The 13676-nt window shown below is 41.1% G+C and overlaps 1 protein-coding gene across 4 annotated transcripts in view; it reads right to left on the reverse strand.

Moving 5' to 3' along the window:
* Positions 1–2196: 2196 nt before the first annotated feature.
* ube2j1 (ubiquitin-conjugating enzyme E2, J1) overlaps positions 2197–13676 on the reverse strand; it is a 40062-nt gene continuing 28582 nt past the window's right edge. Inside the window, exons 6-9 of one of the 4 annotated variants that reach the window (XM_053444839.1) lie at positions 12963–13092; positions 9577–9631; positions 9413–9531; positions 2197–5576 (exon numbers count right to left, since the gene is read on the reverse strand). In XM_053444839.1, the coding sequence (XP_053300814.1) occupies positions 5298–5576; positions 9413–9531; positions 9577–9631; positions 12963–13092 (583 nt within the window). In that variant the 3' untranslated portion in view covers positions 2197–5297. Of the gene's footprint in view, positions 5577–9412; positions 9632–12962; positions 13093–13676 lie in introns of all 4 variants that reach the window. The other 3 variants (XM_053444838.1, XM_053444837.1, XM_053444835.1) reach the window with 3 other exon arrangements.

Below are 13676 nucleotides of genomic sequence, written 5' to 3' on the forward strand. Positions count from 1 at the left end.
TTTCCAACTTCCATGGTACGAGACATTTATTTTTAAACCAGAAGTAGTCACTTGACAAGTCATTAGAGTTGTATTGTCTGTGTTCAGGGACAATAAAGATGTCATTCCCTCTCTTCAGGAAAGACTTTGGAGAGTGAGACAAATGTCTGATTGCGTCACTTTCATCTGCTCGTTCATACAATTGATGTCTGGGTTGTACCTGCAACCATCTCCCCGTCTCCTATGACTGACTGTGAGATCCACTCAGGAGGCAGAAATGTGCCTGACAAACTAGATCTGGGGCGCACAGTCCAACAAGGTTACCTGACCCACACGGTGACATCATACCATTAGATGCCACTGAGAGATAGAAAATGTATGAATATAACCACACAGGGTATTTTTTGGTTTGCTTTATTAACTTTTTATATATGCCGCCCATATCTAAATCTACCACAGCTTTAAGTAACATAAAAACATGCCAGTGATTGTTGACTGTTCATTCAGGGCTAGTGTAGAAACCTGGTGGACTCTAGGGAAGAAGACCTGCTCCCTCTTAAGGGGTTTAAGATAATGGACACACACAATGAGTCTTATTTTCAGGTGACGAAACACAAATGAAAACACAATTATGTATATTATATGCTAATAAATCCCTCTAAATCCTCCACATTGACCTTTAAAGTCAAAGTTATTTTCTTTTATAAAGTTGTCTGGGTGAAAAACTTACCGGATCAAATTTGTATTTAAAAAGTGTAAGACTATTACTGAAAAACTCCAAATCTCAATTTTTTATTCTCTACTTTAATGCCAATGGGCTGGCTAACTATTTACTACATTAAATATTTTTGTCACGACAATCTATTCAAGGGGACACATTAAAACAATACAAAAAAAGACGAGTAGAAGGGTTTTGAGGTTTTTATGTCTGTACTAACTGAACTGATTTGCATCAGAAAATTAGGCTGAAAAAGTGTAATTATTTCTATCTCACTTGTAAAATAGTCTCAAAAAGACATTAGGACTTGGACGTCCACGTGTGTCTGCTCCTCCCAGTCTGCAGGGTTAGAAAGGGTTAGAAATGAAATTACATAAGCAGCCAGTGGAGTATTTCCTTCTGAAACTCACTTTATTCAGGATTAATACTTTTTAAAATGGGTCTCCTACAAAAGTTAAGAAATCCACTTTTCACTATATGTCCAAGGAACAAAATGTGATTCCCCCCACCTCAATTTTGTTGTTGTCTTGACCTTTGACCTGCGTCAGACGGCTCTGACTCCTTACGCGAGCTCTGACTATATTTTGTGGAGGCGGAGGAACATTCTGTTCCTTCCGCTTGACAAAGTGTTTTTGATCTCAAAAGATTAAAAGGTATTATCAAGTCAAAATCATGTTTTCTCCACGACTGTGTCCAGCCAAGATTAGTTCTGAGCATTCAACAACTGAGGGGGGTTTCATCAACAAGAAAATATTTCCCTTTTTTTAAAGGAATAAAAAGGGCTTTGGGGCTGACTAACCGAACTGCGGAACAGACCGTTTTACTACTGGGATTTTCTGCCTGTTGAGCCTGATCATTTTATTCCAATTTTTGGACAAAGACTTTGCACAAGAGCGAAAATTATTACTCTTAAGGCTGTTCTCTCTGTATGAACGAGATGTTAATTATTAAAATAACATATTTCAATAATGTTTGTGATATAAAAGTGAATTAAACCAGAGCTGTTTAGAGAAGGTATGAGACCAAAGTCCAAAGTGTGGGATCAATAAAAAAATCAAATCTGTAATTTGTCTCAAGGTTTCAAATCTTAAAAAGTCCACATCGAGTTGTGAATTATTAAAAATAATTTCTAGGTCTATTGAAACAAAGCAAGACCGAAGTCAGGTGTTGAGAGCGTGTTCCAGTTATGTCTTCATTTATCTAAGCGAATTTCAAGTCTTTCAAGTCTCTCTAATTATTTAAATTCGACAGAGTAGAACATCCTGCCTTCAAAACTATGTTAATTATGTCTTTGTAGATAGTTAATTCAATTAAACAGCCGAACAATTAAATATTAAATCCGATGCCTATTTCCAGATTTTCAGGTCCAGACTTGACGTATGAAACCTGATTAATGCTTGAAGCATAAATCGAGCAGAAGGCAAAAGAGGTTTCTTGACACGTCTTGGGATCGTGGGCCTGAGATTTGGGGATCCTGATTGAGTTACGTCAACAAATAGTATGATTGCCATTAAACTTTATTAAAATTGACAGTTATTATAACCATAGGCTGAATCCAATGACCACAGACATTTCCTGTAGCATCACCATGAGGCAGACATTTCTTTAGATCAGCAATGATTAACATGGTGCTAGACTCTTACTTGTGTTTCAACACTAGAACCTGGAAATAAACCAATCCTCAAGATTATTGAACAGTATCCTACATAATCCCTGTAAGATGTATAGATATAATTAAGAAACGATAAAACTTCACACATTGCAAATACATTTTATCCTTCAAGTCATTTATTTTCTGTTCATGTCAGTTCACCAGCCCAACTAAAGAGGCAGAAATGGAGCGATTGTGAGAAACTCTGCTGCCTTCAAGTAAACCCTGCACGAGTATACAGGGAGAAGATGTTGCTCAACTAAGAGAGAAAACTACCAAGATAAGTTGTTCCACTCAACAGGTAGGCTTCTACGACCACCTCTGGATATTTATATGCTGTCAAATCTATCGGAATGAATTATGAATTGCTTCCCAGTTCCTGTGAGTCTCAAAACCCTACTCAAAGTTTATCACAGAGGATAAACGTTAGACAGTGTTCAAGTCTATTTATACAAGCAGGGGGAAATGAGGGTTTGCATACAGCTTCAGAGAATGCCAGTCAAATGAGATTAATGCACAGGGACACGAAGCGAATACTGCGAAGCAGCAGGGGAGAGAAGCAGCAAGGGGGGAGAGATATAAAGCAATGGATTTACAGTGTCAGCAGAAAAAAAATAAACACTTCCAGATTCAAATGAAAATAAATAAGAACTGATGTAGGTGTGAAGGCAGAGGCAGGCTGCAGATCCAAAGAGTCAAACCTGAACTGAACCCGCCGGTTTAATGGTGCGAATAATCCCTTCAAATGATCTCATCGGTAAACGTTGCCATGGTGATAATAGCTATATTTCAGTAGCCAATTCTGGAACAGTTACCTCATCATCCTGACGGGACTGATGGGAATTATAACCCCAGGAGCTGCATTTAGACCAGCGGAGACTGTTCACTACCTTCCCTAGAATTCCTTGAAATTGTCTTTGATTTTGGTAATGTCTTGTCCAGCTCAGGGGAGAGTTCGATTTGAACACTTTGTGCGTTTCGCAGACAACGGTCACTCTCACACGCCGCTGATTCTGAGAGACGTGTGAGAGTGATAAGAGAGAGAACTGCATTGATTGAACAACTGCAGCGGACTCTAGGAGGTATAGCTGTCTGCGTGGACAGTAGAAACGTTATGGACCATAGTGTGAGCGATGCACAAGTTACAGATCTCCTATGTCTATATGAGAAGAGCGAAAATGTTTATGTTCTTTATGAAACTGTGGCTGGAAAAATTTGAATACATATCTACATATCCTACAATGCAACTTGGCCACCAACAGTTTGGTCAGAGATTTAGTGGTGTTGTGCTCGTAGTGGCTAATCTACTCTAACTCTCATCCACTATCAAGAACAATAATAACAATTTGTAGTCTTCAGGCCCATCCCACGCTGACTAAAGTGACATCGCTCCAGGACATTTATCAGACCTCACACTGCTCCATCTGGCGCCGCACTCGGCTCCGTACGACCCCACCACCCGCAGACACACTTTGATGTGTGAAACCGCCGGTGTGACCCTTTAATGCGAGACCGCAGGACATCTTGCTGCACGGATGCACTGACCCTTTTTACAAGTGTCTGTTGTCATTTAAGCGATATGAATGTTATTATTTCTCCTAAAGTGGTGAGAGAAACCGGATAATATCTCGACTCTACATATTCTTTATTTCTTTAAGATGCAGGTTTAATGGGGGGGGTCACGTCTTCTCATTGTCAATGTCTCTGATGACAGTTGTGATTTTTTTTTTTTATTAGAAAAAACAGGGAAAAGGACACAGTCCAAACAGGAGACAATAGTTGAACTTTATAATCCTAGGAACAACACGGTCACGTTTTCTCATGGCCTGCGTCAGAAAGTGTGACCTCCTATGTGACCTCACCGGCAGACAGTGTGATACAACCGCCCTGCAGTCCCACATTGCACAAGGTCACAGAATATGACGTAGCTCATGGATGTTAGAACATCAGGCTGCACTGAGCCATTAGCAACTCTTTGATTCTTAAAGTATCTGTTATCACAGCTGCAGTATGTTGGATGAAAAATACTTCAGTTCATTGAATCCCTGTCGGCTTCTAAACGCGGCAGTACACAAACTGCGTGTGGATGAACCTGCAGCCTCTGATGTGAACGGTGCAGCCACACACACAGACCCACACATCCGACTGGTCCGTAGTAACCCAGCACTGTGTCCATTTCTACAGAACACATCAGATCAGGAGGGCTCATCAATGACTGCCTCCTTTCCTTTTGTTTCCAATACACTACCGATGCATGTCCTGCTTTATTCTTGCTACTGTACAATGATGAGAACATTTACACTGCAAGACATGGAGCGGGGGATTTAATAAACCAGCTACACCCACGTTAGCTAAACGAGTCATCACACTAAACTGGATGTTGCACTTGCACTGTTAAAATAAAGCCCTGTTTGGAAGAGGAATTCAAAGCCCATTAAAAATAACTCTTTATATTACATTTTCTGTGCTTCCGCGACCAAATAACAACTCTGAGAAAAAATTCCCCCATGATTCTACGTGGTGGGCATATCATATTACAATTTTAATAAAATAAAGGGAATTAGCGGCAGCCCAAGGACAGACAGATACACAGAGGGAGTCATTTTGTGAATGTGGCTGCTGAGCCGATCACAAGAAAACTAAACTTCCCATTCTTAAAATTGCATGATACTCTGGAGAGTAAAAATTCACATTGCGTAAAAGACACCCTGGAGATGTTGTGGTAAGTGGAGTGGCTCCCCCTGCAGGAATGACAGTTCCTGGCTGCACCCTCGGCTGACGGGCAGACGGGCACGGATGCCACTAAGTGTGTCGGCCGCTGTCATCGGTCTTGCTTCCACTTCGGCTGGTCGAAGTTCAGTTGAGTTGGTGGCAGGGGGGGGCTGACCCGTGGGGTTAGGAGGGGGGAAGAGGTGGTGGAGGGGTCGCCCAGTGTGTCTGTGTGTATGGTCACAGCTCGTAGTCAAACTTGTACTCTTGTGCCAGGTAGATCCTGCGGAAGATGAGTGCAGCCAGGGCCAGGGTGAGCACCACGATGAGGACGACCGAGCCCGCGTGGCTCTCAACCTGAGGCTGACGAGGGGGCGCGGGGAACGCCGGCCTGCTGTCCCTCTGAGCCTGGTGGCTGTGCTGCTGGGTGCGACGCTGCCGGGGACTGAGAGGGCGACCAGGGCTGGGGGCTGTTTGGGGCTGCGATCCCTCTACGCCTGTGGCAGGAGGTGCCTCAGGCTGTGGAGGAGGAAGAGGAGAACAGCATCGAGACTTATTATCAGTGAGACAAAATGAGGCTGTGGAAGTGTGAACAATTAGTCGATTCATCGGCTATACGCTTTGTGTCCTGTGGATCCAGCTGCACTCATTCCACGCTACAGCTCAGTCACTGCGATGTTGGAATGCGTCTTTATTCTCTAACATTGCAGAATCACTACATCTGTTCTTCAGCAGCCATTTCTCTGACAGTTTGCATGTTGTATAAGCATAAATACATGTGTGCAGCTCATTTAGAGGTGTCCCATTTTATGTATACATCCACATCTGTCCCTTATTCAAATAACAGAGTGAAGATTATGATTACAACTCACATGTATAAAAATACCTCTGCAGAGAATCATATTAGGGTGCTATACTATTCTATATACAGCTTAAGTAGATCTTAAACCAATCGACACATGTTCACAGATTGACAGATCTAGGAACTGCAGAGGGGTTTTTGTACATCTTCATTGCTTCCATCATTTGGACTAAGACCCCATTCAGAACTCGTATTACCATCTGTCCTGAGAGTTCTGATCACAAGTCGAGAGTGTTAAGCTCGTCGCTGGTATTAAAATTCATCATTAATGTGCCCGGCACCACTTGTGATTGGATCTCACTTCCCCGCTCTGTCAAACAGTCATTTGTGTTCATGAAGACCAAGTGTTATTTTTACCCTGTTCACGTTAACAGATGAGTCTGATGACAATGTTTATGTGTGTGTGTGTGTGTGTGTGCATGCGCATATTTTTCCGTCCAGGAAAATGTCTACAATGAAAAGACATTTTGAATTACAAATTCAAAGTGCTGTTTGAGGATTAAGAGTTGGTTTTAGGTTCAGAATGAGGTTTAGATTGGAATGCATTATGAAAACGAGTGTCCTTTATAACTATAGAGAGACAAGTGTGTGTCAGGTTGAGCGAGAGACAGAGTGAGAGCGGAGTCAGGAAAGGCTGAAGCAATCGATGCCCGCAGCTACAATTTAAGATTTTATTAATTTAAGAAAAGTATCAATCATTATAAGGTGGTGGCAACAAACAAATCAAAAATATTGACCCTGAGAAGAGTAAACATAGGTTCAAACTTTGGTGGGTCAGAGACGTCAGCAGAGTAGGTGGTCCTTCGTATGTGTTTGTTGTGTTCTGAACCCTTCATCAGACCTTCCTGAGGGGGGGGGGGGGGATCTATTTCCCTATAATCGGCTAAAGAGTGAGAGAGAGGCAGTTTCCGCCAGATGTTTTTTGACATGCTGCCACACACCAATCATGCGTCTAATCATGTGATTTTTTTTATCTTGCTTTTTAAGCTTTTTAACATTCAAACAAAATGGATCATCTCCAGCTGCTGTAATGGAGCTCAGATGCTGGAAAGTCATTTTTAGCGAAAGGGAATCAAATTTTCTGCATCATTAAATTTGAATATTTTACAAGTTGTGTTATTCTACTATGACAGTAAACTGAATATGATTGTGTTCTTAACTAAGAGGATGTTTGAAGTCCTGGGTTGTGGGAAACTGTGACGAGCATTTTCCACTCTTATCTTCTCTTTTATGATCCAGGCAGCTGATTAAATGAGAAATTAATCAGTAGATTAATCAATAATGGAAATCATCATCAGTTGCAGCCCTACTCTGCTTTAATGTGCTGAAACACACAAACACACACATCGTGTTTGCACAAGTTGTGTGAACCCTGATTTTTGTGAGGCATCGTGTTCCCTTCCCTGATCAGCACGATTTAAATCTGCTCCCATTTCAATCATAAATAACTTATTATCAGAATTTATGAAACATAAACTTAGGATGCCTATGCTCATTAAAATTGACCTCATCACACAGAATGAGTGGTCAGAATGAGGCTGTGAGGAGGATGACTAACCAATGAGCTGTGCTGATGGCCTCAGCTTTTTACATAGAAAACTCAAAATTCCTCCAGTTAGAGTGTGGCTGGAGGGAGCCAGGAGAAACTTGGGGAGGCAATAAGCAGTACACAGTCATATCAAATCCCCTTGGTCTGTGTTCAGCAGCAAGGCAGTGTGGGATACCAAGGGATGGCCTATCTTATTCCGGACAAATCTTTTCCCTCCAACTTCAGTGACAGATGGCAGGTCTAGTTCATCCGAGGTTAAAAAAAAAAGCACTAATCTAAGTTCACTGTCCGACTGTCACTGTGGTTGTCTGCAGCTCGCGCCAGAATCAATCCTCTTTAGGTGACTGAACCCACCCACACCATCTGAAGTGGTGGAAAGAAGCTGGGGAACGGGGGCTTTCGAGCTCCCACAACAAATTCCCGGTGATGTTAAGAGAGAGTGCTGATGTTGATGCTTGATTTTACACACTAACCCAGAACAAATCAAAACACAGCTGGCCTGCAGAGTCATTTCCTCCCATTGAAATTTTAAAATGATTTTGGAGCTCAGTGGGACATCAGCAGGTGATGGAGTGTGCCACCAATTAAAAGGAGCAATGTGAAAGTCTGGTAATTGACAGCATACAGACAGCACCACGTAATCCTTGTGATTGCTCACTGTGGAGCGTTGGAACACCCACTGCTCCGAGTAACACTTGTGGTGGATTGAAAAGCAAAAAACAGAAAGCTGAAGACTGAAGTCTGTTTTTTAATTATGCTAAACATCAGGTAAAGGAATTAGCGGAGACAAACACAGACAACACCTAATTTCTGTATGTGAACTGACTATATGTTTGTTTATATCAACTCTTTTCAGCTGATTTCTTCTATATGTACCACATTAGCTTCAATATATCTAATTGTATTAAAGGGATAGGGGATGGTAAAGTGTGTAAACTTTGAAGCAACCTTAAATACTTCACCCATCCCTCCATCGACATAGTTGTAAATAGATAATGACAGAATTTTCCTTTTTCAGTGAACTATCCCTTTAAGGCTTAAACAAACTGTTCATTGTTTGGGTTTAATCGGATTTTATATACATATTGACATAAATATGATTATCTACTGATCTTACAGACTATATTAATAATTACATAATGTTTTACTTCTTTTTACTCTTTTCGCATCTGTAGCATTTTCTATTTGCGTACATGTGTGCCCTAATGCAGTGTGATTTTCAAACTGCTTTTAATAGTTTTCTATTGTAACTGTTTGCCTTCAATTTTCCACAAGGCCATGCTTTTGACTTGTAAAGCACTGTAAAGCAAAGTAACTATGTTTTTAAAGGTGCTATATAACTAAAGTGTTTAATAATTATTATAATTATTACATATATGACAGGTATTCAATTTGCTGTACAAGCAGATCATTGTATTTCATTTGCTTAGCAGAATCTGAAACTGATGGAAATGATGGAGATGATAGAAACATATGACCCTGTTTAAAAGAAACCAGATTTACTTTGTTGAGATTCATCGTTTACTTTGATCCCTATTATTTGTTACCTAGGCAACATCTTCTGCAGTGTGTTGCAGAGTGGGGTGAAATACATTGCAGTCGCAGAGACATGAGGCCTGAGACATGATTGAGATGCTTCATCCAGAAGAGTAAACCAACCAAATAAAACAAAAATATAACCTTGACAAAAATGATGAACTACTATTGTGAATTAACTTTCTCGATCAAATAAGAACCAAAGTGAATGGCAAGTTAGCAGAAACTTAAACCCTGTGACAAAAGTGTGGTTTGTGAAATTGTTGCCAGTCATGTCACATTATTTGAGTCACTGACCAGATGAAAACTTTCTGTATAAAACCATGGAGGCGGTCTGTTGTGTAGGTGATCTGTTGACTGGAGGAGGTGATGTGCTGTGTGACCTGAGAGTGGCCGAGTAACGCCCACCTGTTCAGCCGGGGGAGATTCAGCAGCTTCCTCTACGGCAGAAGGGGAGGTGTCTCCCTCACCGAGTGGGGACGGATGGCTCTCAGCACCTCCGCTCTCAGCACCTCCGCTCTCAGCACCTCCATTCTCAGCACCTCCATTCTCAGCACCTCCATTCTCAGCACCTCCATTCTCAGCACCTCCACTCTCACTTGCTGGTCTGGATGAACTTGACTCTGCCTGTATTGACACACAGGGGACCGCTATGAGGCTGGATAATATGAGCCCAAATCGACATCATCACCACATTTAAGTAAATTACTTAATTTAGTATCATTTAATTAATCAGTGAATGCCATTTCATTTGATCACAAACATCAGATGGGGCTGTTCAAATACCATAAATTCTCAAATAAGAGCTGGTAACCAATCAGGATGTGACCACAGAGTAGCAAGGATGTGACCACAGAGTAGCAATAAAAGTAAGCAGATAACTGTAGGACAGTTTAAAAAAGACTGAATATTAAAAGTAGACAATGGCCATGTAACAACAACTGCATATGTATTTTATGTTTATAAAGATGTATAAGCCAACAAGAAAAAAGAGGGATTTCGCTATTATTGTGAAAGTTTTATGTAAGAAAAATTTGCTAAACAATTCAGTATTTCTGTATTGTGACTAGTATTAACTTATTAATAGAGCTGTGAAAAATAACGCGTTAACGCGTTATGATTAAATTACAGGATTAATTCGTTTTTTTTTAACGCATTTAACGCATGCGCAGAAGGACCTTCCAATTCCGCCGCCTCTGCACTAGTTGCCGCTCTAATGCAGTCAGACGGCAGCTGCCATTCAAACAAACAAACAACATGGATAATTCCAGAGCTGCCAACTCTCACGCTTCCGCCGTGTGACACACGCTTTTGCATGTTTTCACACGCACTCACGCCACACATCCAATTTCTCACGCCAAAAAAAACCTGGATCTTTGAAGTGAAGCGCATGACTAAATCTATTTTAACTTGTTGACGAGACGAGACGAAAATGTTGGTGGTTGACTAAGTCACGATCATTTTTTAAAACATCATCGTATCAGGCCGTCATGAAGTACCAGGAGCGGGCGAGTGTGTGTGTGTGTGTGTGTGTGTGCCCCAGATAGCTCACCGGTCCCGAGGCTCCGCCCCCCGCCCCCCGCCCCGCGCACTCGCTCAGAGACACAAGACCAGAGCTCCTTCACGTGAAGGAGCTGGTCACTGACTCACCGGCTGCTCGGTGGAAACAGTGAAAACACAGAGTTTCTCTGGTCTCAGCTGATCAGAGCTCAGCGTCTTGATCAGAGCAGAAGCTGCAGTTGGTTTCTACCGAGCTGCAGTTTCTGTGTCCGCCTCCAGCCTGACCTGCTCTCACTTTTCGTTTAAATATTTCGCCAACTAAAATATATATTTTTAAGCTATTAGGCTGCAGCTATATGTTTTTATTTATTTAAAAATAGGGTACTTCTTATTTCATACATTTTCCACAAATACGGGGAGGACTCAAATAACCCTACAAAGGTCTGTGTTTAATTTATTTCAAAGTAGGCCGACACTTGCCTGTGTATTTTCTTCTCTTCATAAGAGTTTGGTTTTTCCTTTGTTGTAACAGGTAAAAATATCAATCAAATGTCAACAGTTTTCTTTATTGTTGTTCGATAATTTCATAAATGCAACAAACCATAGTTTAGTATAGTATAACTTTATATAAAACTTTATTAGCTTTGTTATCAAATATGTTTTGCGGCTCCAGACAAATTTTATTTTGGGGAAGAGGGTCCATTGTGTTGCTTAAAAAGGCTACTGTTTAAGCACTTTATTTGTTGCACTTTTTTGTCTGATGGAAAGTGTGGTGGGAGGCGAACATAAATCATTAACTGCTCTTAAGAATACAATTATTTAAAATATAGGTTAGGTTTCAGTTCAGAATTAGTTGAAAACCATTGTAATCAAAATGTCAATCAACCTACCTTGGTCAAATCTTAAACAAAGGTCTATTAATTAGGCTATATTGTGGTCATTGAGGCACAACAATAGTTTTCTGGTTGAATGTTCAGCTCAAGGCTAGAAGGCCCTACTAGTCATGATCAGAGGAACATGAATCAGAAGAAGTTCAGGTATTGCACATCTTTAGCATACCACCCAAAAATCCACTAGAATGCAGGAAACAACATCTACTTAAACCAACATTTCCTGGGGGTGGACCTTCAGCTATGTCTTTGCGTCACAGAATGTAACCAATGTTGTCCATCTCCAGTCGGCCGCTCCTATCAACGACTTCGGGCCCCAAAGGCCACCAGAATGAAGCGAACAACATGGATACAACGCCAAATTCCAACAATTCCCTGATATTTGAGCCACCAACGTGTGTGGCTGTGTGCGCGGCAAAATGTTGGTCACCCCCGACAAAATCTCACTCCAAGGTTTTTTGAAAAGTTGGCAGCTCTGATAATTCTGATGAACCTGAGGACCTTCTGGACGGGAAGATCGTGTTCCAAAAAAACAAAGATCGAACATTCAGTAAAACCAAGGTGATATGCACACTCTGCGAGAAGACGTTATCGTTTCACCGTAGCAATACCCGCCTAACCACCGCAACGCGAAGCATGTGTTGGTCGGCGAGGGGCGTTCAAGTGGAATGCGACAAACCAGACTCACTCGCAGGACACATTGTGCAAAAGAAGCGGTCAGCTTTACTGTCAGAGAATTTGAACAAGTTAGTTTGCCTCACCAACTGGCTAAAGAACGAGTAGCTAAGAGGGCCTTTAGAGGCATTAGATTGTATCATGGTGTGGTTAATGGTTGTGTGACAAAAAATATAAAAAATGTCAACCATCCTATGGCTAAGAAGCTCAAATAATTTCTGTTTGATTTTAAAAAAAAAAGTTTTATTCAACCACACAATGGCTAAGGAGCCCGAATATTGTTTAGGATGAAGATTATATTAATGTTCCATATGGAAAAGCAATGATAACTGCTGAAGAACTGCTGAGTTGCAGCACAAAAGAAAAGTTAAATGTCATAAATCTTGTTTTCACAAAAATATTCAGAGAAAATCGGTAATGTGATTAATCATGATTAATCCATAGAAACCTGTGATTAATTTGATTAAAAATTTTAATCATTACACAGCCCTACTTATTAATTATAAAATGTATTAATCTAACTATTTCAGTGCTACCACTGAATCTAGTTTGTGATTATTTTATCAACAGCTGTTTCAAAGGCAAATAAAGAATTTCAGTGAACCTTCATGAAAAGTCCTTGAAGTGCTGAGAAAAATAATTCCATGACAACTGTGCAAACTCCAACTGCAAATGATCATGTAATATGATCACAGGGGAACCTGTACTGTTTAATAATAAACCATGTGAATCTTATCTTATTTGGTTAACTGCTGTTTCAAAAAGAGGAGGTTAGAGCAGCAGGGTGGTGAGGATGACATGGCTATGTTGCTCTATGTAGCTCTTTTGCTCTCGGAGATAAATGTCCAAGCTACTTGTGAGTCAAACCTTGTGTTAAGTGCCAGGCTCTGTACCTTGAAGTTGATTTGCTGAGCCAGTTCTTTGGCCTTGTGGTCCTCTGCGCTGGGGTGGCTGTTGGGGGTCAGAGCCAGGAGGGCAGAGCGCATGGAGCATCCACACGTCTCACAGCAGAAGTCCTGGGACCTGCCGGAGAACAGGTAGTACATGACGAGGTCATCTTGCTACAAAGGCACCTCTCAATAGAATCATTTCTTTTACCTCCATTTTTTTAACTGAAATGTGTCAAACCACCACAATGAAAAGATACGATGGGTAATTCATCATGAGGTGCACGTTTGGTATAATAACAGACATATTTCACTCCGCCGCACAACTGTAACATCTTATCTCAAACACACAATGTCATAGCTGAATGCTTCAAGGTCTGTCCTGGTATTTTTCAACCAGGGTTTTATTCTCCTTTTTATTCAACAACATAGACGCTGTGGTAGCGCCTGTCAGGAGAGACAAGTAATTTCAGAGCTTAAGAAAGTCTCAAAGTACACGGACAGTGTCGGCAATGTGGCTAGGTAGCTAGGTAGGTAGCCATGCAGGATGATGGCGTAGCCCGTTCATATACAAAACTCTTAATTAGGTGACATTTTTGTGCGGGCAGTAATCCACAGATCTGGAAGCAGATGTACATCTCATTAGTTTGGTGAGTAAAACTTCATAAACAGCCCTTTGAAGAAATGATGATTGCCCAAAAGGTCCTCACTGTGGCAGAC

Source organism: Pleuronectes platessa, chromosome 17 (assembly GCF_947347685.1).
Source record: "Pleuronectes platessa chromosome 17, fPlePla1.1, whole genome shotgun sequence".
Taxonomy (NCBI): Eukaryota; Metazoa; Chordata; class Actinopteri; order Pleuronectiformes; family Pleuronectidae; genus Pleuronectes; species Pleuronectes platessa.